The 25,548-nt window shown below is 44.6% G+C and overlaps 2 protein-coding genes across 8 annotated transcripts; one reads left to right on the top strand and one right to left on the bottom strand.

The window, feature by feature from the left end:
- The first annotated feature begins 20 nt into the window (after positions 1-20).
- On the top strand, positions 21-7,261 carry LOC142893321 (erythroid membrane-associated protein). 2 transcript variants are annotated; one of them, XM_076033796.1, is made up of 11 exons: positions 21-206; positions 2,155-2,202; positions 2,581-2,673; positions 2,767-2,865; positions 2,941-3,048; positions 3,414-3,572; positions 3,725-3,865; positions 4,045-4,096; positions 4,201-4,227; positions 4,984-5,010; positions 5,590-7,261. In XM_076033796.1, exons 3-11 carry the CDS (start codon positions 2,611-2,613, stop codon positions 6,147-6,149), a joined length of 1,236 nt encoding a protein of 411 aa, XP_075889911.1. In that variant the 5' UTR covers positions 21-206; positions 2,155-2,202; positions 2,581-2,610; the 3' UTR covers positions 6,150-7,261. The 2 variants fall into 2 exon arrangements, with proteins under 2 accessions (XP_075889911.1, XP_075889909.1); XM_076033794.1 differs by lacking the exon at positions 2,155-2,202.
- itgb4 (integrin, beta 4) lies at positions 7,250-25,548 on the bottom strand. 6 transcript variants are annotated; one of them, XM_076033781.1, is made up of 42 exons: positions 25,109-25,537; positions 23,599-23,681; positions 23,103-23,185; positions 22,509-22,610; positions 22,206-22,410; positions 22,014-22,110; positions 21,710-21,881; positions 21,235-21,498; positions 21,053-21,142; positions 20,845-20,967; positions 20,417-20,584; positions 20,048-20,124; positions 19,699-19,907; positions 19,075-19,178; positions 18,882-18,977; positions 18,657-18,789; positions 18,439-18,564; positions 18,175-18,293; positions 18,057-18,090; positions 17,761-17,955; positions 17,561-17,664; positions 17,405-17,463; positions 17,294-17,317; positions 17,055-17,203; positions 16,781-16,960; positions 16,502-16,650; positions 16,087-16,294; positions 15,673-15,987; positions 15,439-15,593; positions 15,171-15,351; positions 14,808-14,945; positions 14,535-14,717; positions 14,304-14,432; positions 12,418-12,588; positions 11,834-11,983; positions 11,325-11,459; positions 10,726-10,875; positions 10,279-10,467; positions 9,792-9,947; positions 9,274-9,438; positions 8,558-8,677; positions 7,250-8,454 (listed from the first exon to the last, which is right to left on the bottom strand). In XM_076033781.1, exons 2-42 carry the CDS (start codon positions 23,672-23,674, stop codon positions 8,324-8,326), a joined length of 5,814 nt encoding a protein of 1,937 aa, XP_075889896.1. In that variant the 5' UTR covers positions 23,675-23,681; positions 25,109-25,537; the 3' UTR covers positions 7,250-8,323. The 6 variants fall into 6 exon arrangements, with proteins under 6 accessions (XP_075889896.1, XP_075889894.1, XP_075889895.1 ...); XM_076033779.1 differs by having other exon boundaries at positions 11,834-11,995; positions 12,427-12,588; XM_076033780.1 differs by having other exon boundaries at positions 11,834-11,995; positions 12,427-12,588; positions 25,116-25,537.

The raw sequence follows: 25,548 nt of genomic DNA, 5'->3' as shown, positions 1-25,548 counted from the left end.
TACTGCGACCCCATGTGGCGGTTCTGTCGAAGTGCAGCTCTGGTAGATTAAAACGCGCGTTCAGTGTCTCGTGTCGCATTTAAAGACCGAGAGAGAGAGAGGGAAGAAGAAGCAGTGCAACTGTAGAGGATGGCGGAGAAATAAACCCGTCCGGCTAGAATAGCACCAAGAAGCATCGAGGGACTGAAGAATTCTCACTGAACAAGGTCAGCTTTGAATGTTTTTGTCAGTTCTGATGGAAAAATTAATCAATCAAAAAAAATAAAATAAAAAAAATAAATATATATATATTTGAGAGCGGACGCTTCCAATTAAAAGATGATTAGCCTTCTGTGAGACCACTTGTGTTTGGGTTTTGCAAGGTGTTTTTGTTCGTAGACATGTTTTTAACATTGTACATTTAAAAGTATAATTTTATACGCCACAAAGGGGCTGAACACCCCCACATTCTCCATGCTTATGAATCCCGTCTGCTTTTCCCCCCCTTCTTCCTCTTGTATTTTAACTCTCTTCCACCATGTTGACGGTTGCTGTGCAACTATTGTGTTGTGTGTTGTGGTGGCGACAGGCAGAGGTTGGTCCCAATATAGAAAGTCACGAGCTGGGTTTGCACAGCACATGCAGATAATCCTGGATTTCCTTTTAATCTCCCAACTCTCACCTGCACTTATTACCTTCGCAGTCAACCACAAACACTGCAGGTGCTGAGACCTGGACAAGACATGACAGGACATGACAGCACAGGGACAGGGACACAATGTTTCTTAAGGAGCAGCAACAAATTGTTTTCACTAATTAAAAGCACCAGTGGCACAACTTTGTCATTAGGCTTTGAATGCACGGTATCGTGCATAAGTAGTTACGGTGTAGGTTTGTATGTAAGCAATTGTCAATAAAGGACCTGTAGTATATCAGTTCAGAATAACTATTTGTCCTTTCAGACTGAAGTGCAGTTTGTCCCCCCCCCCCCCCCCAAAAAAAAATAGATCTTACAAACTTTAGCTTTAACCACAGACAGAAACCCCACGCGACAACATCAAACTCACAAATGTAGCCCTCTGTTTTTACAGCATCTTACGAAACACTTGATTTTAGCGTCCTGCCAACAAAAAAGCAGAAACGAAAAAATGGCTTTGTTGGATCCTTCAACATGAACATTGTGAGGTGGTCCTTGAGGATGGAAGAAAAACCTCCCTGGGAGAGAATCAGTGCCTTTGATGACATCACAAGAGGCTGATTTGATTTGATGAAGTTTTTGACCAGTGGGTCATAATGGGTTCAGGAGCCGATGGATGGAGTGTTTTGTTGACCCGCCTCGTAGGGGGAAAAAAATGTATCATGGTAGAAAACATGTGCTTTATTGTCCATTGAAAATGAACAAAAGCGCTACAACAGAATATCCCTTTGACATCCTCTTTTTTGAAGTGAGTCTTAAAACACGGAAAATTAAATCAATGAAATGTATCTTTTTCTGTAGCCAATAGTTACTGCTATTTAAAACTAATTTAGAGTTATCTTCTTCTTCAGGATATTATCATCATCACTGTGGCAGAGAACGCGAGAACGCAGGGAAACTGAAACATTAATAAGGTTTATAAATATAATTTCAAGTTTGGCGGGCCGGATTAAAAAGCTTAACGGGCCGCATAATGCCCCTGGGCCATAGTTTGCTTGTGCCTGTTTTGAACACATGCTTGAAATTGTATGGTAAAGCAGAATTTTGCTTCGGGGTCTTTGCATTGACAGACTTGAGTGACTGGGACAATTTCTCACAGATCATCCTCGACAAAAAGTGTTACCTGACTGTGTCAAATTTCTCTGAAACAGCCTTTACCTCATCTGCATTATACGTCCTCAAAAGTGGCTAGCAGCCGCCCCTACACCGCCGTAAGAACAGCAAATCCCCTCAGCGCATCAAACTGGGGCGGCGGGGCGGCGGAGCTGCTGAATCAACAGCAAAGCCGTCCAGCAAACGCCCGCATCCTCTGCAATGTTTTAACAAGGCTTCAGGCTGCTGCTGCTGCCTCAGATCTCCTTGGGAATGAACTTTCAATTTCACGCCGCTCGCTTGAGATGTATCGACCCACACGCAAACCCGGAAATCCTGTTACTGTGCAATATCTTTTTCTTTTTTTTTTCTGCCTATTTTTACAGATCCTCCTCGCTTTCTGCTCACTCTGCGGCTTGGCGGGGGTGTGCTGAGTACGTGGGCTGCCTCTTGTCACTGTTTTTTCTCCCCCCCCCCCATCTTTCTGCGCGTGGGTCCTTCTTTACGGCCTCCTCCTCATTACCAAAGAGGCAACTCAGATGCCGAGGAGCCCCCAGCGGACACCCACAACACAGATGGAATGAAATGTTCTGCAGTCATTTCCCTGCCTCCCTCCCTCTCTTTCTCTCTCCACGCACTTTATTGCGACTTTGTTTTTCCCTTCCTTCCCATAAATTACTGATTTCTGCTCTCTCATCGATTTCTGCGGCCAACAAGCGCCCAGTCAGCTGCACTTCACTGACTTCAGCCCCGGCACCTGACAGAGTCAGTGCCAGCCAGCACGCTGAGGCTTTTTGTTATTTCCACCACAGGGCATCGTGCTCGACTCCCCGGCTGCAAACATGATGAAGGAGTGCCTGCAGTTCCTCATCGAGCCTGCCAAGAAGCTCAAAATCAGACTGAAGGTACTGTATAGTCCTCTATGCTCCGATAGGACAACATTTGCTCGCTCTAATAGACTCACAAGTCTTCCTTTTTATTATGTTTTTTTTCCCCAGGAGTCTCGCAAACGGGTGAAACTCGAGAGAAAGGAGCCGCTAGTGGAGAGTCAGTTATTCATCATGGAGCTGGCGAGGGAACTCAATAAAATTTGCCAGGTGAGCCCTCAGCCTCTGTGATGACAACAGTTTGACAGCACTGAAACTAATCCACATTTCTTTCCTACACGCAAGAGGTCAGACGTGCTCAGCCACATCTGGACGAGCGAAGACACCTGGCCGGCCGCCGTGTGCCGGGATTTCATCATGGAGTGGTCCGCCGTGCTGGACAAGAGGACACAGGTAGCGGCGGCGCTTCTTCCAGCATCGCTGAAAACTCCACCTCCCTCTACCTCCTTAGTTCTTGTCTGATTTACCTTAATTTACCTAATGACTTTCTTTTGAGTTGCTTTATTTAATTCAGTTCATGCATTTTTTTTTTTTTTACGCCTACACATCCCATGTTACACAACCGGCCTTCATATTTTATATTATATAAAACAACAGATTATGTGACAAAGACACTTGAATTAGCTGTCACAGTTTTGCTTTCGTTTTGTTCTGTTTTCTAACAGATCTGCTTTTGCTTGCAGCTTTTATTCGGGACGGAGCCTCAGCGAAGGCCTGCTCTCATCATTCTATTCATTATTGTCTTTGCTCTCGTCCAGCCAAGGATCAGCCAGTCAGACTACCATCCTGAGAAGCCAGAGAAGAGGGACTGGAAGGGCCACCTCCTCTGCATGCTGGAATCTGGGGGCGAGCACGACATGGCACCTCACAAAAGAGCCATCATGGACTGGACACGGGAGATTAAGAGCAGAGCTCAGGTGAGCAGCCTTTCCTTTGTCCCTTGACTGGCTGCAGATTAAAATCTGACCCAGTTCTATCGTTGCATCTGATTAAGATGATTAGGACAAATCTCTAGTCCGCTATGCCATCATACTCCGAGACGGCCGACTTCCTGTCTGTCCCCCTCCAGCCCACCGTCTGGCCCGGCGAGCCCGTCCTCATGATGCTGGACGACCTGGAGTTCCAGTGGAAGAGGGGCCGCCTGCCCACCCTGCTGCTGGCCATGGAGCTGGTCATGCTGGCCGTGCTGAACGCTGACAGCCCTGCCAAGGTCTGTAGGGCCGCTGCCACCACTGCCCTCAGTCCACTGTCCAGCTTCTTGTCCCCCTCTTAAATCTATCGGCTGTGATAAATAAGCATGATTGGTGATGTTGCTGGATTGTGTAGTGTGCGATGCGTTACGTTATGCTGTGTTACATTGTGTGTGCGTGTGTTTGTGTGTCTGTTCAGGAGGACGTCACAAAGCAGTGGCTGGTAAGAAAGCAGAGGAGTCAGAAGACTGGTGGGTGCTTATCTTGTTTTGTTTTTTTTCAAAGTAAAGCATTGAATAGTGGCAAACGAGCTGTTGATTCCTTGAACTCACAGCGGTCACTTACTATCTTTCAGATGCCATCCGTTACATCCCACACAGTGGTGAGTAGCCCAGCGGTTCAAGTCCTCCATCCTACAAATCAAACTCTTTGAAATCAGTTGTGTATCGGCGGGCATCATTTTCATCCGTTATGTGCAACGTGTTTTACACCTTTGACAACTTACAGCTGTGCTAATAAATAAGCTCAATGGTCCAGAGTGTAACATTTTTAAGGAAAGCCAGTATTTAAGGAAGCCCGCCCGACATTGTATTTAGGGCACTGTCAGGCGGGCTGCCTTAAAAAAAATGGTGGAGCAAGATGGCAGCCAACTAGGAGCAAGACCATTGCTATATGTATATTCTTCCATAGAATAGAAAAGAACTTTATTGTCTGTCCCAGATGGTGACATGTGGGACATATATGAGAAAGGGTTGGAAAACCAAATGACTTTTATTGTACTACGAGTTTACCAATTTATGGACGTATAATGGGCAGTGTGTTAAGTTTTTACCAAGATTAAAAATCATAAACCAAGCCAAATTTTACACAGCGGACCTTTAATAGCTTTTTGTTTGCAGCCGAAATATTAAACTGATGACAGGACGAGATTTTATGTCCGAGTTAGTTCAGTTGTGATTGTGTGTCCTGCAGAGCAGAATGTTCTTGAAAGATAAATAGCTTTTTCCCCACTGAAACCAGTTTGTGGAAAAAACAAACACACAAACAAACAATTCATTTTGTGTTCAGATGTTGCAAAAAGTGCATCCCATCAATAAATCTCAAGCCTTCTGTTCCTTGTTTTTTCTTTTTTTCACAGTCTGGAACTGGATTAACGAGGCTGCAGGTATGACAATCAGAGAGTGGACCATTCAGACCGTTCAGAAAAGTGACCAGTGTTTGAAACACAGTGGTTCCGGTAGCGGGGGGTCGGACCCCCGATTAACCCATGAAACCTCCTGAAAACCTTGAAGCAAAATTTGAGGGAGTCTCATAGTTTTTCAAAACGCTGAAATCAATAACATATTATTGTCTAAAATGTGAAGGCTCTGCGCGCAAGTCTAGTGGAGTACTTCCGTTTGGTGATTGCTGTGGGTGAACCTTGTGGGTTACACTTGTTTTCGGCAGTTTACTTTTAACTATGGGTAACTGGGTTCATCCACCATCCACTTTATTCACAAAATTTCCACTTTATTCGCGTCAACTGCAGTCATGAAATGTCTACTTCGTTATTCACGAAATTTCATATTTTTTAACGTCAACTTTAATCTCGAAATTTCGACTTTATTCACGAAATTTCAACTTATAACCCGAAATGAAAACTTACATAAACACCTGCAATACTTTTGTGGCCCTAATGCCTCTTTTGTATATTTCGCACACTGGACGTGACCCTCTGCGACGTTTCTCCCCTGACCCCTGACAGAGGAGGTGTCGCTGGACCTTGACTCGGCCAACCCCGACCTGCTGGTCTCCGACGACGAGAAGCGAATGCGTTGCGGCCTGGAGAGACGCGAAGCCCCGAGGTGCCCGCGGCGCTTCGACGGCTGGAGGTGCGCCGTGGCCAGCCAGGGCTACGCCGCCGGCCGCCACTACTGGGAGGTGGAGGTAGGCGAGCGGGACTGGCGGCTGGGCGTGGCCAAGGCGTCGGCGGCACGGCGGGGCTTCCGCTCCCTCAACAGCGACACGGGCTACCTCAGCCTCCGCCTGGAGCGCGGCACCGAGCTGAAGGCGCTGACGGTGCCCACCACTCTGCTGCCGCAGGGTTTGGCGCCCCGGAGGGTGGGCGTGTACCTGGACTACGAGCAGGGCCAGCTGTCCTTCTACGACGTGGAGAAGCGTTCGCACCTCTACACCTACAACGAGAAGTTCACGGAGGAGCTCTTCCCGCTGTTCGGGACGGTGGAGGTGGTCCAAGAGCTGGTGATCAGACCCGCGGACGTCCGGCAGCCGTGCCTTTGCCCTGGGCCCTGCCTCTGGAACTAGACTGTACACACACGCAGATACACACATACCCATATACACACTCTTAGCCACCTTCCAGCCCTCACAGCCTGCGTGTTTATTTGCTCCATGATTTAGTGAATTTGAGTCTTGCGTGCTTCTCTAATTGCTGGTTGCCTTATGTAACTGGGAACCAGAGCTGCCATCATCCCCGCACCGCACTTTCTGCTTCCATGCCTTTGTAAAAACAAAAAACAAAAGACAAAACAAAACAAAACCCAACAACACCAAAAAAAAAACAAAAAAAAAAAACGTGCTGTTTGACTTTTGTATTATAGAAAAAATAATGTTAAAGGTCCCATATTACCCCATTTTCAGATCTTTATTGTTATCCCAGGCTACTGAGAAACATCCTCACTTGATTCATTGACTCAGTAGAGCTCCAGAAACCAGCATATATTAACACATTTACAGCCTCCAGAAAAAGACTTTCTTCTGGCTCCAAGCTAAAAAAAAAAAATTGTTGGACTTTGTTGGACCTTGCATATTTTTGGAAAGAGACCAAAACAAGGTAACTTTTGTTCATTTACCAAGGGCTAATTTGAAGAATTTTGTGTTTTGACATAAAGCTCCTGTAAAGTGGAGCGAGCAAAATAAGTAAAGACTGGACTTTTCCCAAGTTAACTTTGTGTAGTATGGGACCTTTAGGCCTTATGATGTAATCTAGTTTTTAGTGAAATGGGTTTTATTAGCAACGGCAACAAGATTTTACTGCTCAGTAAAAGACGAACCATGTAGTTAAGTCATGACAGTATAAAGATCTAAGCAGAAATTGCAAAATCGAAGACATACGATTTTACTTTTTTATATCTCTTTTCTATTAATCAAAAATTAAATAGGCAAGAACAATCGGAGTAAATGTCATAAAAGCATGTACGTGTGCTTGCAAACAGACGTAGATATGAAGGAGTTCTGTGACTGTTTCCTTCTCTGCTTGAGCGTTTCAACAAACATTTGTCAGGCATGGGTTTGAAGTCTGCCGTGTCTCTCTGTGCCACTCCCACTCCTCGGTGATACCAATAAATGTAAATGTTTGTTCTTGATTCCAGTGGTCAGGCATGTCAATTCAGAGGAGCATTAAATAATTCTAAAGACATTATTGTTTATTTATTTCAAATCTTTATTAGTGCAAAGGGCCTATGTTCCAGAAAAGAGATAATGATGCACCTTAGCAAGTGAAAATCAAGGAGTTGTTAACTGACAGTTTGTTTTTGGTGATAAGTTCATCCACAAAAATGCACTTACAAAATATGTTGTACAAAAGCAAGGGGGAGGTAAAATAGGGCAAAAGCTGCGGAGAAAAAAATGCAATCGTATTGTCTTTACACTGTATCAGAAAGAATAATGGCCTTTGGGGGAGTTGGGAGGGTGAAGTTGACAACAAGGGAAAACATTGCTTTGAGTTTGTGCTACATTTCTGTGGAAGAAACATTAAGTATAACGACTGATTTTTGATCATTTGGCTGTAACTATAAAAACACATGCTTATGCAGAAAAAAAGAATGTATTTATATATTAAAAAAAAAAACAAACATGCTGAAACCTGTGTGTTGAAACAACCCTGTTTGGGAAAAGACTGAGCATCGGTCTTCTTTAGCTAAAAAAAAAAATAAAAATCTGAAAAGTATTAAATATATTTGGAAAAACATAATATTTTACAAACCTATGCACAAGTGTCCCAAAAACGTTGACACTCTCAGTGAGCCCGGAAAAGGCCGTCAAGGTGAAAGAATAACTGGGAAGTGTTTACAGACAAAGTGAACACGTGTGATCGGCAGGTGGAGGACAAGAGACAAAGGGAGGATGTCACGATGGATTACTGATCTGCAGTTAGATTGAAAGCCTGCGTTGACCTGATTTAAAGCCCCGGCGTGTCTTATAGAATATGTGCCAAGAGGAGGAAGTAACGGTCTAAGCGATTTGTGATCAAGGTGGCAAGAAACCAGAAAGAGGTTGATGGAATGTAAAATGAAGTGGCCACAGTTTGTAACAGACAGGACAGAGCGGCCAGCTCTCCACCCACAAAACCCTATTTTTGGTCAAAGGAAAATTACACTCACACGCATGAAAAAAAAAAAAAAATTCTGCTTGTGTGCTGGCACTCTGAAATCCCGAGACACGTCAACTCATCTAACCACGAAACATGAAAAAAGACTTTAGGAATCATAAAACAACTTCTTGGTGACGGTCGTTCCTCCCATGACGCTCCTCTGAACCACCTCCTTGGTGACCTGACGGGTCAACACGCCACTGGTCTCTGTGTGCTGCGTGGTCATCATCATGCCCTCTGTGGGAAACACAGGAGATGGTGCTTGTGTTTAAAAAAAACAAACAAAAAAAAAACCCAAAATTCCCCTGAGTTTTTCGACGAACTGAGGAGGGAGTGATACCTGAGAAGTAGGGGTCGTTGACCATGGTGTGGGAGACGTTGGTCCGTGTGTTGACCTCCGTGGGCAAGTGGAAAACCTCCCTCCTCGTCATGGACTGGTTGCTGTACTGAGACAAGGCACCTACAGGGACGCACACAGAGAAATACATGTCAGTGCTCGATGTCTGCCAGTAGGAGATGAGAAAGTCACAAAAAACTAATCCAGGTGTTCAGATTATGGGGAAAAATTGGCATCAAATATTTTATTTCCGCTGCGATTTTCTTTTGATCATTTATTTTCTTGTCAGGTCAAAGTCTCTGCTCGAGTGATAGTGTTATTGAGTTCCAAAATAATAAGCACTTTCAAATGAAAAGCGCTCTCCTCATATTTACATTTACCGTTCAAATTAATGATTAACTGTAAAGTTCTCCCTCCAGTCAAAAATCCACATGCCTAACAGGACGGATGTATTATATTTAGCTCTGCTTTAGTGTGATGTTACAGCAGACGGGCTGCATTGCACATACATTCTGACTTTGATGAGGTTTTTTCTTACGCAATCCTCAAGAGAACACACTATGATTCATCACTGCATTGAATCATGGCATAAAAGAGGACTCATGAAAGAAAGGGGTAACATACAAGGTCAAATTTTAATCCTCTTCTTTAAGCCCATCGTGTCTGCAGCCTGCGCTTTGCTCCTTATCAGAAACTCTTGGCAGAGAGGTTCGACTTACTTCCGTCCTGGGACTCGATTGTGATGATGCCCTCCCTCTCTGGCCCGAAGCCCTGCGTGGTTCGAGCCTGGACTTTAAATTTGTACGGAACGTTCTCGGTCAGGTTTTGGACGGTCAGACTGGTCTCCGAGCTGTCGCCGTTCACCTGGAAGGAGCGCAAGTCTCCTGCAGAAAATAAGCAAGGTGGGGGGCATCAGAACACGACAGTCTTCTCCAACAGGCAAAAGAGAAAGGCACGAAAAATGATTCAGGTTCAAGTTTATTTATAAGTCCCCTTTAAACAACCAGTGCTGTGTTTGATAGGCTTCACAGAGTTAAAGAGGAGATGGACAAACATCAGGTGAAGCCAAACGACAGAGCTCAGCTCTAACTGCAAGCCAATGAATAGTAGTGGGTCTTAAGGATGGACCTAAATATTAGGTATAATATGCATGGTGTTGTCTCTTTGTTGAGTTGTCTCAGTTTTTCAAGCCTGGACCTGGGAACATCCAGAGACATGTGACTGGGCTGGGCCTTACCTCCGCCATGCAGCGGCTCACAGGTGACCACATAGCCCAGGATGTCTCCATTGGGTTTACGAGGTTTTTCCCAGCTGAGCTGCAAAGAATCAGGGCTCAGCGCTGTGAAGACCAGGGGTCCTGGTGCACTGGGAGTGCTCAGAGTGAACGGAGAGCCTTGGAAGAAACAGCACAGTGAGAGAAAAGATCATTCTCTGGTGGATGCAGCTGAATAGTTTGTATTTTCAAGGCCAAGTGCGTAAGATTTATTTGCGTGTAGTGGTAAGAAAGCAAACGTGTGTTATGTTTTTAATCTGATTTTAATCCATGTTTTCTGATGTTCAACTGGACAGGATAAAATGATAAACCCCTGTGCAGATCTAGGTTACAGACTACTGCAGACACATATTGGGGCAAAATGGCCACCTCCTAACAAGTATTTATCAGAATAAAAACGCTAATTATTAGCAATACAATTAGGTCAGAAGCTGTGAAACAAAGAATGCACCTGGCATGGGGCTGAGGGGACTCTTGGGGTCGACTGCTGACTCGATGGTGATGACTCCCTCTCTCTCTGGACCCCAGCCCTCCTGGCTCTGAGCCTTCACCTTGAACAGGTATGAGTGATTTGGCAGCAGGTCCTGGATGATCACTGAGTTCTCTGCAGGAGTCGTCAGATTGATTTTCTTCACCTCGCCTAGACGAAGGAACAAAGGTTGCATCGCATCAGCAAAATAATGACTGTTAGTGAAGCATGATCTGAAAAAACAAACATCAACGTCGTCTGTACACTAGAATTCAGGATTGCAACTATGATGCTTCTGTCTGCCATTTGATTTCTGCCATGTACACTTTGGACACTGTTTATTCTCTCACGGAGCGCGATCGAATGCCTTTGTATGGCGACGGCACTGAAAACAAATGCGGTGAGCTCTCCCCGCAGCGTGACACTCACCTCCATTGAGCAGCTGGTACAGAACACAATAGCCCAGGATGTCTCTCTCACAGTGGGGCTCCTGCCAGCTGACTTTAAGGGCGGTGGGACCCAGAGCGGAAAAGACCAGCCTGTTGGGGGTGTCTGGAACACCAGGGGTGAGTCGTGCATCTGATGGTTAATAAGCAGAGGCGACTGTGAGAATGCTGTGGCACAGAGATTAACGAAGTTAACAGTGAAAAGAGACACACAGACTATCTATCTATCTATCTATCTATCTATCGATGTGTCATTAGATGAAATGTAGGTGAGTGAGACATCCATGCAAATAAATAAAATGTCACAGGTACCAATATTTTACTGCCATATAACGTGACATGAGACGAATAAAATCTTTAAATCTTGAATTTACGTAAAGTTGATTGCTTGTAGCAGTCGTCTCATTGGTCGCAAGTCTCTCTCTGGAATGACCTTTTGCCAACCTGCTGTGTGTAACCGGTCTACAAATGATGTCACAGGCCCACTGAAGCAGAAGTACAGATGAGGGCGGGAGGGCCTTTTTATGCGTCACACCCAGCAACCACCTGTTGTGCGTCCATGCTTGTATGCCACTCACTTACCCTGGAGCACCATGTCCAGATTATAAAGCGCTTCGCTGACATCGGACGACGGTTTCCTGGCCCTCGAGCCCTGAGGCAGGCTGTAGCTGAACTGGCTGTGCGAACTGCTCTGCATCCCAGCGTAGCTGAACCCACCTGAGGGCGCGTTGAGCGAAAAGGGGGAAGGCAACAGAGGAAGACAGGCGTACATAAAGGTGGGAAGAGGGAAACGATGAAAGACACGGGGGAGATGGGCAGGAAAGGGTGATGAGGGAAAGGTGAAGGAGAGGAGGAGAGAGGGAGGGAGGGAGACACAGCCAAAGTCAGCGTAGCTCCTGCAAAGTCAGAGTGGATAAGCCTGCCACAGCCCCGACCCATCGGCACCGATGATGGGTTCCTCAGTTTGCCTGCTGAGGAACCTGCAGAACTGCACACCGCAGGGAAAGCTTCCTTACACCATGAAGCCAGGGCCAAGTCCTCGTGCGTCATGTTGGAACGAATCCGAACCTCCGCGGTGCTCTGAAGCTTACCCAGGTCTGGGAACTTGCTCGACAACTCTCCCATGACGATGGAGTCGCGTATGTTCTCGTCGGTGTAGCCCCTGTTCTCAGAGCGCTTCCTCATGATCACGTCCGTGGTGTGAGTCCCTCCTCTGACCATGTCCTGCCTGTACGGGCTCCCTGCCGCATGAGGTCAAAGGCGAACAATGATGGCATTGCCATGTTCACAGCGTGTATATCTGTACACTCAGGTACATCATCTTTAAAGGTCAAGTGTGTAATATTTGGAGATTTTTTAAAAAGAATGTTATATTTTAGATTTCAGTGCTCTTTAACTTATGTCCCCTTAGGGACTCTGTACTCTCCCTCTCCTGAGCCTGCCAGTGAACTACGGTATATCCTTATTCATAAATAAGAACCTTTCTAGGCGTAGGAAAAGCAAATGACTTTTATTGTACTGTGAGTATGAACTTTTATTCATGTTTTTAACGGGCCTTATGTTAAGCTTTTACCAATATAAAATCATAAATCATGTCAAATTTTACACACTGGGCCTTTAAACATAATATTTGGTATGTTTTACATATACGTATATATTTGGGTGGATGCTATACCTGCTCCAGACAAGTAGGTGGTGGTGGTTGTGTCTGTGACGAAAGAACCACCTGCCCCTCTGTAGTTGGAGCTCAGAGTGGACATAGGGGAGGACGACGTGGACAAGTTGCGAGTTCCGGAACCTCCTGGGAAAAGGAAGTTCTGGTCCCACTTTCCATTCATCATGTAATCTGCGAAAGACCACAACAGGAGCCGAGTCCGTGAGAAAGCAGGCAATGCAACAAACACATGTATCTTCAACGGTCGCAGTGCCATAAATGTTTAAGCACCCAAAAACTAGGGTCAGCCAGTCCGGAGGAGAAGCACCAGGGTTCTGCTAGATGACAAAAAAAGATGGTTTGAGTGGCGGGAATGTGCCACCCACTTTTGAAACGGGGGTTCTTGTCACTCACCGCAGAGTAAAAAAACAGCGTAGCACACACAGTGAGAGAGGCAAAGCACAGAGCAGACACTATATAATCTCTAGAATATTGGATGTTTACAAAGCCATGCATGTAATTCCATGGGATTCCCTGCCACACTGTCTGTTTTCTGCATGTATAAACAGCCATCATAAAAATGGGGGTGGCCACGCTGAGTGTTGCTTTAACAAGTTGACTAAATGAGAGACCAGCATTGGTATCCACAAATATGGTTAAAAAGCAATAACATTAATGCTCAGCGGGCAGTACTGGAGATTACATTTTTACAAATTTCTTATTATTTTATTGATATATATATTTTCTATTAATCAAACACATTCCTTACACGCTATTTAAAAGGCATGACTGCTTCACTGAGCAGATAGCTTGCTTTGTGGACAATGGAACTTTTTCCGAAAGTTGACAATTTTACAGTGAGTGACACGCAGCAATGCAGCCTTCCACAGAGCACAGGGAAGCCTCCCTCAGATCACCACCTCTCCACTGGGACGGAGAGAGGACAGATGGACAGGCACACAGAAAAGCCTGGCCCGGATCATCAACTAGATGTGCTGCAGTTGATGCCAGAAAGATGGGATGGGTACCGGCTGAGGGTTCCAAGGGGAGAAATATGTGAAGCCCGAAAGCTCAGCCTTGGCTGCTAACAAGTGGCGTATTAATAGCAGGCATGCTGGCTGCCTCTATGTCTGTCTGTGGGTCTAATGGGGAGGTCTTCACCTGGGAGGGGTGTGTGGGAGTGGCTGTGGCGAGGGGCTTCATCTGAGCTCATCTCTGTGTCTGTGCTGAGCCGACTCGGGATGACGTCCACCCTCTTTTTCCATGACACCTTACGGAGATCCAGGTTGGACCCCACCAACGTCACATATTTCCAGCCTTGTGTTCGGTGGTAACAGTGGAGAAGCAGGCATGCCAAGGATAGGTTTGCAGCCAGTTATCAGTTGCTGGCTATCGGTGCACTACTAATTCATTGCTGGTGGCGATTACATTACATCACATATGAATAGTTCAAAAGATCTTGGAGTTAACATGACCAATACACAACAACTAGGAGAAGAACCACAAGACCCATAGAACGCAGGGAGGAAATGTTTAGTACAGGTCTTGCAGAGTCAAAAGGCAAATCCATGTGAATGATTTCCTGTTTCAGTGACATCTACCAGATGACCACTCTCCCAAAACACAGAAAGGTAAAAAAGCTTGTTTAAAAAAAGAAAAAAAAGAGCAGAAGGTGAATAGAGAAGAATGTTTTCTCGGTGCCGTGGTTTTCTGTGGGCATCTCACAAATTAGGAGAAACCTGCTGTCACCTCTGTCGGGTCTGTCATGACACCGCCACTGTATTTAACTTTTGTTAAAACATTTGGGACAACAAAAGAACTAAACAACATGCCTGTGACCATGAAAGAAAAAAATGTGAATGCTGTGGTTAAACTGTACAAGACTTGTACTGGCAACTGGTACCCACCATCACCAGAGACGCTGGGGGTCTTGGAGCCTGTGGGGGACTTGAGAACCTCATTGCTGTACATCAAATAACTGTCATACTCGTCTCCTGCCTCTGCATCCACAATGGGGATATCTGGAATGATGGGGACTTGGGAAAAAAAGACAATGAAGAAAAGAGTAAATCTCTTTTGCAAGAAATGTATGATTGACTTGGAACTGAGGTGGTCTACGCTGTTTCCCCCTGACTTACTGGACAGAGGTCTGGCAGGCTGTGAAGCCAGGTTGATGGTTGCATCTCTGAAAGGTCCCCATCCCACGCTGTTTTTGGCACGGACCTTGTACTGGTAGGTCTGGGCGTTCTGGAGATTCTCAATTAAAAGCATTCGTTTCTTGGGGTTGTCAATCTTAACTTTCTTTGCAGCACCAACTGGCTCTGTGAAAAGAGTTTGGGGAAAATTATGAAAAGTCGCTGTGTAGATATTTGTATGGGAGCACCTTGTTTGGGTCGGATTTGGTCTCTTACTCATCTCATCGTCAGTGGGTGTGTAGATGACCTCGTAAGCTGTAATGTTTCCATTGGTCTCTGCAGGCTCCGCCCAGCTGAGCTGAGTGACAGTTGGGCTGATGACGTTAAAGGCCAGGCGACCTGGTTCACCAGGCGCTGGGAAATAAAAAACATAATTTTGAGAAAAATTGTCACTGCCCAAACAGCTAGCTGTCATAGTGTGGTAGCTAAAGAATGTGCTAAATCTACACAAATTAACAGAATAACAATTGCAAAAATAGACAACATGGTCTTTCAAGGACTACATGACAACATTTTCTTTAAAGACAGATTGACCAAAACTGCTCATGAACAGAGGTGGAGTGATGTCTTGGTGATTACCATCTTCCATTGTTTTACAGGGAATAATGTCTGTTTCGTAGCCATCTCCTACAATATTGTAGGCACACACTCGCATCTCGTAGTCACAACATGGGTAGAGTTCGGTCAACTCTGCCTGTGGACTCTTCACATCTAGGACCTGAGCATCGTTCTCTGGGTCTCCATAAATCCAGTACTTGACCTACGACAAAAGAAAACAGATGTATAAGTAAGAGAAAATGTAAGAAGTGAATTTGGCAGAATCTTCTTAATATGCAGATAGTTGTACCTTGTACCCAGTAGGATTACCAGGGGGTGGATCCCAGGTGAGGTGGATGTCCCTGGGTCCTGTGGCTCTGGCCTTGGGGTTTCCTGGCTCAGGAAGGAACGCACCGGGTGAAGCTGCTTTTTGACTGACGTAGCCAATTTGCGTTGGCGCCATCACTGGGGAATGGGGAAATACAGGTGGGTATGTATTATACATTTTGCCTCTTTAAAAAAAACATGTGTTACTGTATCTTACCATTCGTGACGTTAACAGTCGTGGTATTCCTCTCTCCAACAGAGGCATTGCTGCTGGGATCAAACAGCTCAAGCTGGAAGGATTCAGGCTGGATTGGGCCAGGGTGGGCGCTGGGGTCAATCACTATGTCCTTCTCCAATTCTCCAGGGTTGAATTTCAAGGGGCCAGACAGGTTAAAGCGCTTAGCTTTCTGGGTGCGCCATTTTACCGTTGCAGGGATGTCCGTACTGCGAGTGCGTACCACAGGGATAGTGTAGGTTGGGTCAGATGTATTAAAGCTCTGGGTGCTCTTTTTGAACATCATCACACTGGGCTCTGGAAAGGAAGGTGAAAAGAGAGATATTAGAATGTGGATAAGGAGTTGTTGGTGCTCTGGCTTTTGTCCTGATGGGAAAGCCTGGTGGGTTCTTTTACCTGGCTGGTCTGCAATAGTGACAGTAGTTCGTGGGTAGCGTCCCAGTTTGGCGCCCTGCCGTGGATTACTGAGATCCATGACAAACTGCTTGACCTGTTTGTCTTCCAGGAGGCCATCCTTCTCAGTCAGCTCCAGCAGACGAACTGGCACAGTTTTCTGGGTCTCACCAGGACCGTAGTTCAGGTCCCCTTCCACAGTCAAATAGTCCTAAAATACAGGATGAGAACAGGTATGGAGTAGAGCAAGCGATTCGTAAACATTTGTTAAATCACTTGGCCTCAAAAAGGGCCATTCACTACAGAATACAGAATCATCTTTTTGAGCGGGAACAATTTAACCTTTAAGATTTATTTTTTTTGCAAACATTACGAAACAACTGGAGTGTGATGCGCCAGCTCAAAGCCTTCAGCTTACCTTTTTGTCCTTGGCAGTGAGGTCTCGTGTGCGGTACATGACCTGCGTGCGTCCATCCTCAATGATTTCTCTGCTGATTGGGATGTTGGCCACACCATCCTGCCTGCTGTAGGTATATGCTGGCTGAAGGAACGAGAAGATGCTGCTCGCTGGGGAAGGAAATGGAAATAAACCTTAAGACCAACTTAGAATGGAGATTTCTCAGACTTGCTCATCTGGTTGTCTCTGCTCAAAATAGGGCTCATTCGGGAAGTATGATCAAAATGAGGAATTTCTCACCATGCTCTTTGATGATGGTGATGTTGACAAAACGCTTTCCAATCTCGGCGATGCCCAGAGGCACATCCACAGCCTCAACCTGCAGTTTCTTCTTGTCGTCGTCTTCATCTTTCACAAAGAGTGGCACATGCACGTCCACTGACTCCACACCTTCTTGGAATTCCACAGCACCGGCAGCCTCTGCAGAGGAACGGGATTGCAAAGCATGGTGAATTTTATGAGGAAAATTATAACTGGCAAAGCGGTTTGGTGTAACTTAAGGAATGATAGCCACCTCTGTCGGTGGCCACAGTGTAGTAGCCAGGCACCACTTTGAGGTTATGAATGTTCCCAGACTGGACATTTTTCTCAGTAAGTTTGACAATATCAGCGTAGCTACTGCGAGGGGCAGGCAACACGGTGTCCATGATGGTGTAGTCCTGCCTGGAGGCACAGAGGATGAAGACAAGTTAGATATGGATGACTAGACCTTGTGACTTCTTTACCTGAATAGCATTTTATTAATCACCTCACCTTTTCCCGGCATTTCTCTGCATTCTGAAAAAACCCAAAGACAAATTCACATTTTACTTTGTCACTTAAGGATAAAATGCACAGAGCGAAATACGTGTTGGTGAATCTTACCTGAATGAGGTATTTTGCACCTTCTGGGCCCCAGGAATATGCTTGTACATCTCATTGAGCTGGATTGAAGATTAAATACAGTGACACAGTGACACAGTGATGACTTGCAGACTTACTGTAATGAAAATGCCCGCCAACAAACAGCCACACACTTACATTATCACCAACATCTTTGCGGAGCTGTTCAGCATCTTTGGATTCTCGGCGAGACAGGTTCTCAGAGAACTTTCTGTTTAGCCGGAGGGAGACTGGGTATTGAACTAGAGGGAGAGAAGAAGTAACCATGTTAGAGCTGCAAACCGAAGTTTGGACTTAAATGTTGCCCTGCCCCAATGCCCATTTAATGAAACGCTCACTGAGTTCTTTTGGGTTTGGTTTTATGAGAGCCTGGGGGTGATTGGCTCCCCGGTGGACGTTGTCAGTGACCTTCCAGCGAACCACGTCAGTCCCCTTGGGTGGGCCAGTCCTCACCATCGGGGTATCCAGATGGTCTGATGTAAGAAGAGACTGGCGAAGCAAATACTCATCTTCCTTGAAACCAACCATGCGACCTAACAAATGGATACAAAATAGGTCAACTTCCCAATTCGTGGTGTAATGTTTATACAGGTTTTGTGGTGAACTGGAATTTAAAACAAGGTGAAAGTCTCACCTCTTTTACAGCAAGGCAACAGCGCAAGACAGCTCTGTGTTGAGACAAGAGTGAGTGTTAGTTTTACTGGGGCTGTGACACTATCATCGTTTTTAAGCTGGAGTGTGAGTGTTTATACCTGACAGCATGTTTTGCAGCAAGCGCAGTACTTCCAGCAGCAGAGTAGCAGGAGTGCCAGTAGCAACAAGAGGAACAACAGGAGTGGGAGCAACCACAGGAGGCTGGCAGCAGGGCAATCTGAAGGGTTATGATAAAAACAGAAACACTGTTAGAGCCCAACAATGACGCTAAATTCCACACTTTCATTTGGAGTAACAAGCTACTGAATGTGTGTGTGTGTGTGTCCTTCATTGTGATGAGAGCGAAGGCGGCGGCAGCTCACCCTTTTTCTTGAGCACTTCCACCTCCATTTCTTTTACATTAGGATCGTTGGAGTGGTGGACGGTGTACTGGTAAGTACAGTCGTCATCCTCATCGCGGAAACTACACGAATCAATCACCTCCTTAGCTAAACACAGATACATAAAGGCACAAGTCAACTCATTTGAAGCATTACAAGCCTAAAGGACCTCAGCTATGATGCTCCACTGTTGGCCTTACGTTTTCTTAGCTCATCCACCATTGTAATCTTAAAGGGACACTTTTTACACTCTTCCTCATCCTTCTTTTCTCCGGTTTTCCAAGCCTGACACTGGACACATTGCCTTCTGTCTTCACATGCACCCAGCTGGAACTGAAAGGAGAAGCACAAATGAAAATATGATTTTCAAGACACAGAAATTTTCCCAGGAAAACTATTTTATGATCCACAAAATGTCCACAAACCTGGAAGTTCGGCTCACAGGTTGAAGTCATCGCAAGAGAAGATGACTGGCACTCACAGCGGCCGCACACACATTTACCCCACCCGTTGCAGATACCCTGTTACCAACAAAGACATACATAGTCACTCCTGAGGTTGCACATAAGATGGCATGAAAACTGACATACGAATCAGCAGCAATCTAGGTTCACTTACACCTTTGCTGTCCAGACAGGTTTGGTTGCTCTTTGGACACTCACAAGCATCGCCCTCCCAGCCATCAGCACAAGCACACTTTTCCATAATGCAAGAGCCACGATCTGACAAAATAGGAGAAAATACAAATATATATATATATATACATATATATGTTTTGCTGTTGTTAAAGCATGTGCAATGAAAAGGAAAATGAAAAACTGAATAACATAGTGGAAAATACGATTAAAATGTAACAATTGAAAAGGAAATTATTAAAATATAATAAAATTATGGTTCACTTTAAATTCAGTTTGACCAAACCTGAAAGTGAAAAAAATATTTTTTTTCATACAATTTTATATCAAGCAGCGTGGATCAAACTTTTTTTTTTCTTTACACAAGATTCACAGTGTTATATAACCGTTAATTCTTTCAACGTCCCACCTTAAAGACTTTATACACCTGGTGACTTATGAGAAAACATTATTTATTCAGCCATTTCACTTTATCACAGTTAAGTATATCTTAATTGTCAGACTACAAGAAAAGGAGGTATAAGCAAGCAAAGATCCATCGGCCTCCTTCTCAATCAACTCCCTTGAGATATGATGAACATGAGAAGCTATGACAATTTCTTCATACCGTTGCAGAGGAAGCCTCCGTATCGTTGACACTGAGTCCTGTCGTACTGGCAGTAGGGCCCTTCATACTGTTCCGGGTTGTAACAAGCACAGATTCCACACGCCTGGCAGTCTCCTCGGCCCGAACAAGGTTCATCCATGCCTGGGCCTTTGCACATGCTGGTGACAGTATCTGAAGGAGCCTTTGTGCAATTGCAGAACGCACCCAACCTGAAGGAGAGAAGGAGAGACTGAAACCTCGAGTTCTGCAAACGTTCCTCCTCTGACAGCTGTGGACTGATTAAAGTGTTTACATTTGTTCTTAAAAATCAATCAATAAATAAAAATATGAATAAGTGCTAATGTCTCACCAGTCATCACGACACTGACACTTTCCACACACCAGGTTTCCGTTGCCATGGCATCTGGGTGCGTTTGGGATAGAAGTCTGTGAGACAGACCACGAAAGGCACAAATCAATCTAATATCTCAGTGGTCGAGTGGTACAGCGTCCGCCCTGAGACTGGTAGGCTGTGGGTTCCATCGCCAGCTGGGTCGTACCAAAGACTGTAAAAATGGTACCCCCCTCCCACTCCTCCATCCCGCTTGGCACTCAGTATTTAAGGTTGGAATTGGAGGGTTAGATCACCCAATGATTCCTGGGTTTCACAGCCTTCGGGATGTGACAATCACTGTGACTTTAACTTTATGAGTTTCACAAACTGTATATGTGTGTTTACCTTCTCACATTCACAGGTTGGACAATGAACTGAAGCCTTCACATTCACGGCATTATTGAAGGTAGATGGCTTGACTCTTATTGTTCCCTCATTTTCGTTTGAAGGAAGCCCACAAACTGGATTATCCTCAATCTGTCTGTGAGCTTTCAGCTTCATTCTGAATCTGCCCTGCATGACAAGCAGACACAACATATTTTATTATTAAGCCACTCAAATTTGGAGAAAAAAAACATAACAAAAACATAATACCTACTATCAAATAGCCATAAATTATTACAATTATTTATAGCTGCCTTTCTTCAAACTTCAAATAATGTGATGTTTGCATAATTTGTTACTTGATTATCTTCTCTTTACCATATTATTGTCAGAGGGAGGGTGAAGTCTATACATTGTGCAATTCTAGTTATATAAACATGTTCTCTTACAATTTCTCCAGGTTTGACGTTAAAATTCCCAAACTCAGAAACAACTCCACTTGTGGACAGAAATTGTGCTTCAAAAGCCTTGGGTCTGTCCTCTGCACGGATGCTCATCTTGGAACGGATGCTCTTTAAAAGACAAATGTGAGATATGGCATAAGCAAGTAGTTCTTTACAAGATGTATGTCCATTAGCCATTAGGAGGGGGTTTTACCGCGAAGGCCACTCTCATGACTTCAATGATATTGGATGAGTCTTCCTGCAGCAAACCAACTTCAGCAATGGGGAAATACTCCTTGAGTTTCTTTTGGAAAATGTAAACACATCATTTAGCCTCAGTTCCAAAATGACCGGTATAACTTTAATGAAGCAGACACCACTATAACATGGACTAACCTGGTAGTATGTGTATGAGTGGTTTGTCACAGCAAAGATGGGAATGATGTTGTTTGCGCCAAGCACTCTGACCAATGTAGGTATCGAGGGGTAATCCTGTTCTTTATAAAGTAAATATGTGCCATTGGGAGCGAGGTGGCATTTTTCGTCGTTGCGAGGCAAGATCCCTGACAGCACATTGGCGCCGTCCGCCTCGTAATGGAAAGCCGACTCAGTGGAGAAAACCAAGAGATGTGTGCTTTCGCTGCGCCAGCCAATTTGACTCTGCAGTGGCAATTCCAATTAGATGAAAGCAAAGTTTATGGCAGTGAGCAGCAACGATATTTCGATTCAAATTATTAAAAAAAAAACAAAAAAAAAAAACTCTGATTAAATCAACACTGATTAGCTACTTAAAGAACAATGTTGGTTTCGATCATAGGAAACACTATGGGAGCAGTCCCAGCAGTGCAAGACTTGATAAAATGGTACCAACCTTACAAACTGCAGCCTGTAAAATAGCATCAAACCCCCCCTCAGGAGCATCGAGGTTGCCAGATATTTTCTCCTCCCTGAGCTCACTTGTGAAGAAGCTCACATTGTTGGTCAGTGTGATGACATTCTGAAAGGAGAACGGTGGGTCGCTGTTGGGCCATGGCTGTCTGAGTCTGATGTGGAAAAAGGTGGAAAAAGTTCATACAACTCAATAAAACAGAGCAGATTGCACTCACTGTTGACTGGCAATAACCTCCTTAATGATCCTTCTTTTATGTGTCAATGAAAAACATTTCCTCACTTACTTCGTTTCCCTCATGTCAGTCTGGGGCTCGACCACTTTGTCCACAAACTTTCCAAACCCAATGGTGTAGTCGTCTGACAGTTCACGCACCAGCCGGGCTACGCAATACAAAACATTCACCATCACTGTTTGCGCACGAGGAAACTACGCTGCAGTCGTCACGTAACGTGTTTTGCGTAATGAACACACTGACCCAGTTCTCCGCCCATTGATTTCAGGTTGTCCAAATCGTCAGCCATGGAGTTGGAGAAGTCCATAAGAATGTAAAGGTCCAGGGGGCCTTTGGTTGGAGCAAACACCTCCACGTCCATCTGCCTCTCCTCTCCGGGCAGAAAGCTCATGCTCACCAGCTGAGGATAAACTTGGGACTGCGCAAGATTCATGTCGATGGCTTGTGCCTGAACAGGAGGAATTAGAGGCGCAAGATCATATTTCATGCTTAACATTACAGGCTGAGGAACATAAAGAGAATTTTGATTGATGGGAGTAAACTTACTCGGTCTATGCTCATTCTGCTCTCAGCTGTGATTATAGTCTTAGCACTGCACCCGTGGGCCTTTATATTTTCGTACAGGTCACAGCGAGGACCGTTGAAATTCTGCATGGATAAGAAGTGTGATTAATTAGATCTGCTTTTGTGGCACCAAGTGTGTGTGTGTGTCTGTGTGTGTGTGTGTGTGTGTGTGTGTGTGTGTGAAAAAATTAAAAACTCGCAAAAGTTTTCCTCTGCATCCGGAAAAAAACATTTAAACCTATTTCAGCTTGAATGGCACAGAGAAAGGATTCAATGCTCAATATGAGTTAAATTGGTTGAAGATTTAGCCACCTCATCAAAACCAGATGAAGGCATTTGGCTATGTGTTGCCCCAAAAGCAACTTGATAAGACTTTTTGAAATATGAAAACTGAATTTGTCTTATTAAACTATAATTTCTAACATTAAAAATACAATCTTTAAAAAGTCACATCATGTAAGACCAAGCCAGGTACTATGCACACAAATAAAAAATGATGTGGTTAAAAAAGAAAGTTCCCAACAGTTCCCTCAGGAGAAGCCTCAATTTACTTCTGGATGCCATTTTCCTTCTCACCTCATCAGGGCAGTAGGCACAGCCTATGCCAGACTGCAGGCATTTTGAGCAGGACTTGGCCCTGGAAGCGAAGCAGTAGTTCTCTGTGGAAGGTTTGTTATGAGTCAAAATGAAAAATACAAGAGGCAAATCAGTATTTGGAAAAAACAAAAAAACAAAACAAACATCCCATACTGTTGGCAAAAGAATGTTTTTCTGTAATACTCGTAAACAAGTCCAAATGTTCTTTATATCTTCATATATATATATATACATAATAATTATTATATATAACAATTTTTCATATCTAATATTACAATGGACATTCACTATGAACTCAGTAAAATTAGAAACATTTGGAAGAATATGAATGATGTTTGCACCTTTGCTTTAACTGTAACCCATTCAGTATTTACCGCAAGTTCCAACCCTTGCACTTTTTTCAATAAAAAAAAAAAAAAAATCAAATTTTTAACTGACAGCTGAAGAAACAGCTTTTTTACACTGGGACTCTCACCCTCAGCGTAACAGCAGGTGAGCAGGGCGGCCAGGAGCCCGAGGGCCACGGAGAGAAGAGGCATCCATCTCCCCATCTCCTTCCTGGAACGGAGACACACAAACACATCTATCTTGACATTCCACCGAAACAACAGGCCAATAACTCTACCACAGGACAGAGAAACTGCACCACGGGGCAAAGAGAGAAAAACTGTTTGACATGCACAGAAAAGCCTCTGCACACCAAGGCGGTGCTAAAACTGGCTGTTCTCGCCACGGAAAGCATCAAGGCTACCTTCACTTTCACCTCAGGTTTTCACAACTGAATATATGTAAACATATACATATGCATGCTATTACCCAGTTGCAACTTGATAACATGTAATGACAGGTCTCAACAAGGGGTGGGTGGGGGGGGGGCTGAGGGGATACAGGGCGGGGCCTGCAAATATTGCCATTGCCATGAGCATTGCAAAAAAAAAAAACTTTTTAATTTTATTCTGGAATTCTGGATTAAAACCAATCTGATATGCATGAAAACAATTACCACACAATGCAGGAGGGGGAGCGGGAACAAAGGGCACTATGTGGCAAAAAATGTCTTCGTGATGGCCTCAGTGGGCAGAGAGCTGAATAGCTAACAAGCTGCAGACGGCGCAGCGCAGAAACACCATGATTTGTGTCGCACGGATTTGAAACTCCGAGAGGGAATTTCTCCTCGAGGCGAGAGAATGAGCGGCCCTGGTGAAAAAGGCATGGGAAGACCGACTTGGCGCCTCACTGTGAAGTTGAACTACCTACAGGTCTGTGACCAAAGCGTGTGCGTGTGTGAGGCTCCCTGACATGAGGTGTCACATAAATTTCTGACAACGACGTGTCTGAAAGGAACACAGCAGCTCATGTTCCTCAATCCCGACCATCAGTCACGGAACAGGAGGAGAGGAAATGGACCAAATAAAGAGCAGTTTGGTGAAGTTGGAGATGAAAATGATATCTTCAGACTCACTTGTGCTACTTATTGTTTGCTCTACGTAATGCTGAGATAAAACAGGATTTTGTCTTTTTTTTTTTTTTTTGAGGATTAAAACCTTTTCACCCCTGCAGGGGGGTGTTCCTGCCAGGTGACCATACCAGAAATGGGTCTGACCTCTGTCAGGGCATCACCTGGTGGAGGTCTTTCATGACAGAAATATAGGTCAGAGTCAGGGACCTTCTTCTGACACTGCGTTAAATCACAACTACAGAAGAAAAAAAAAAAATCCCAGAAGGCCCTGAAGTTGTATCTGCTTTTCACCAAGACAACACAATTTAAACTCTCCAGCTCTGCATGCAATTCAAATGCCACATGGCAAGAAATAATATTACATAACGCACACTTTACAACCAGTCACCTTGCTCAAAGGTCTGTAAATGTGAAGAGGTAAAATAATCAGTATATATGTTTGTCAGAAGTGAAGGGCACTGACAACAAAAACAAGACTTTTTGGAAACTCGTTCCCGGATACAAAGAGATTACTGATCAAACAAACCTCTTACTGTGCTCACGGCCTGTCCAAGTCCAAAAGTCCAGCAATAAATAAGAAGGAAAGAAAGAAAAAAAAAAATCCTATTTGCCTTGTTGCTACAAAAAGTGTAGGAAAGCTTCTTTAAATCCACCTGCAGAAAAAGTCTTTTCAAGTCTTCATGTCCAAGTTCAAAGTCTCAAAAAGTAGTAGAGGACAGACTTTCTATTGGTCGAATCTGTCTTTTCCTCTTTTATTATGTCCTGTAATGTCCACTCTGGTCAAATATTGACGCCTCTGTCCTGGAACATGGCTGAGTCGTGTTCCTGAGCTGAGTTTCCAAGAGCGCCCGGAGGAGAGAGAAATCAGACGCTGAGACTCAAAGCGACTGAGTGAAAATGCCTGCGTGAGCTATGACTTGATCCCTCCTTTTGCTCACGCACACTCACATGCTCACTCATGCACAC

Source organism: Nelusetta ayraudi, unplaced genomic scaffold, assembly GCF_046127955.1.
Source record: "Nelusetta ayraudi isolate G7.1 ecotype Tasmania unplaced genomic scaffold, CSIRO-AGI_Nayr_v1 ptg000042l, whole genome shotgun sequence".
NCBI lineage: Eukaryota > Metazoa > Chordata > Actinopteri > Tetraodontiformes > Monacanthidae > Nelusetta > Nelusetta ayraudi.
This window is presented reverse-complemented; position numbering and strand designations above follow the sequence as displayed.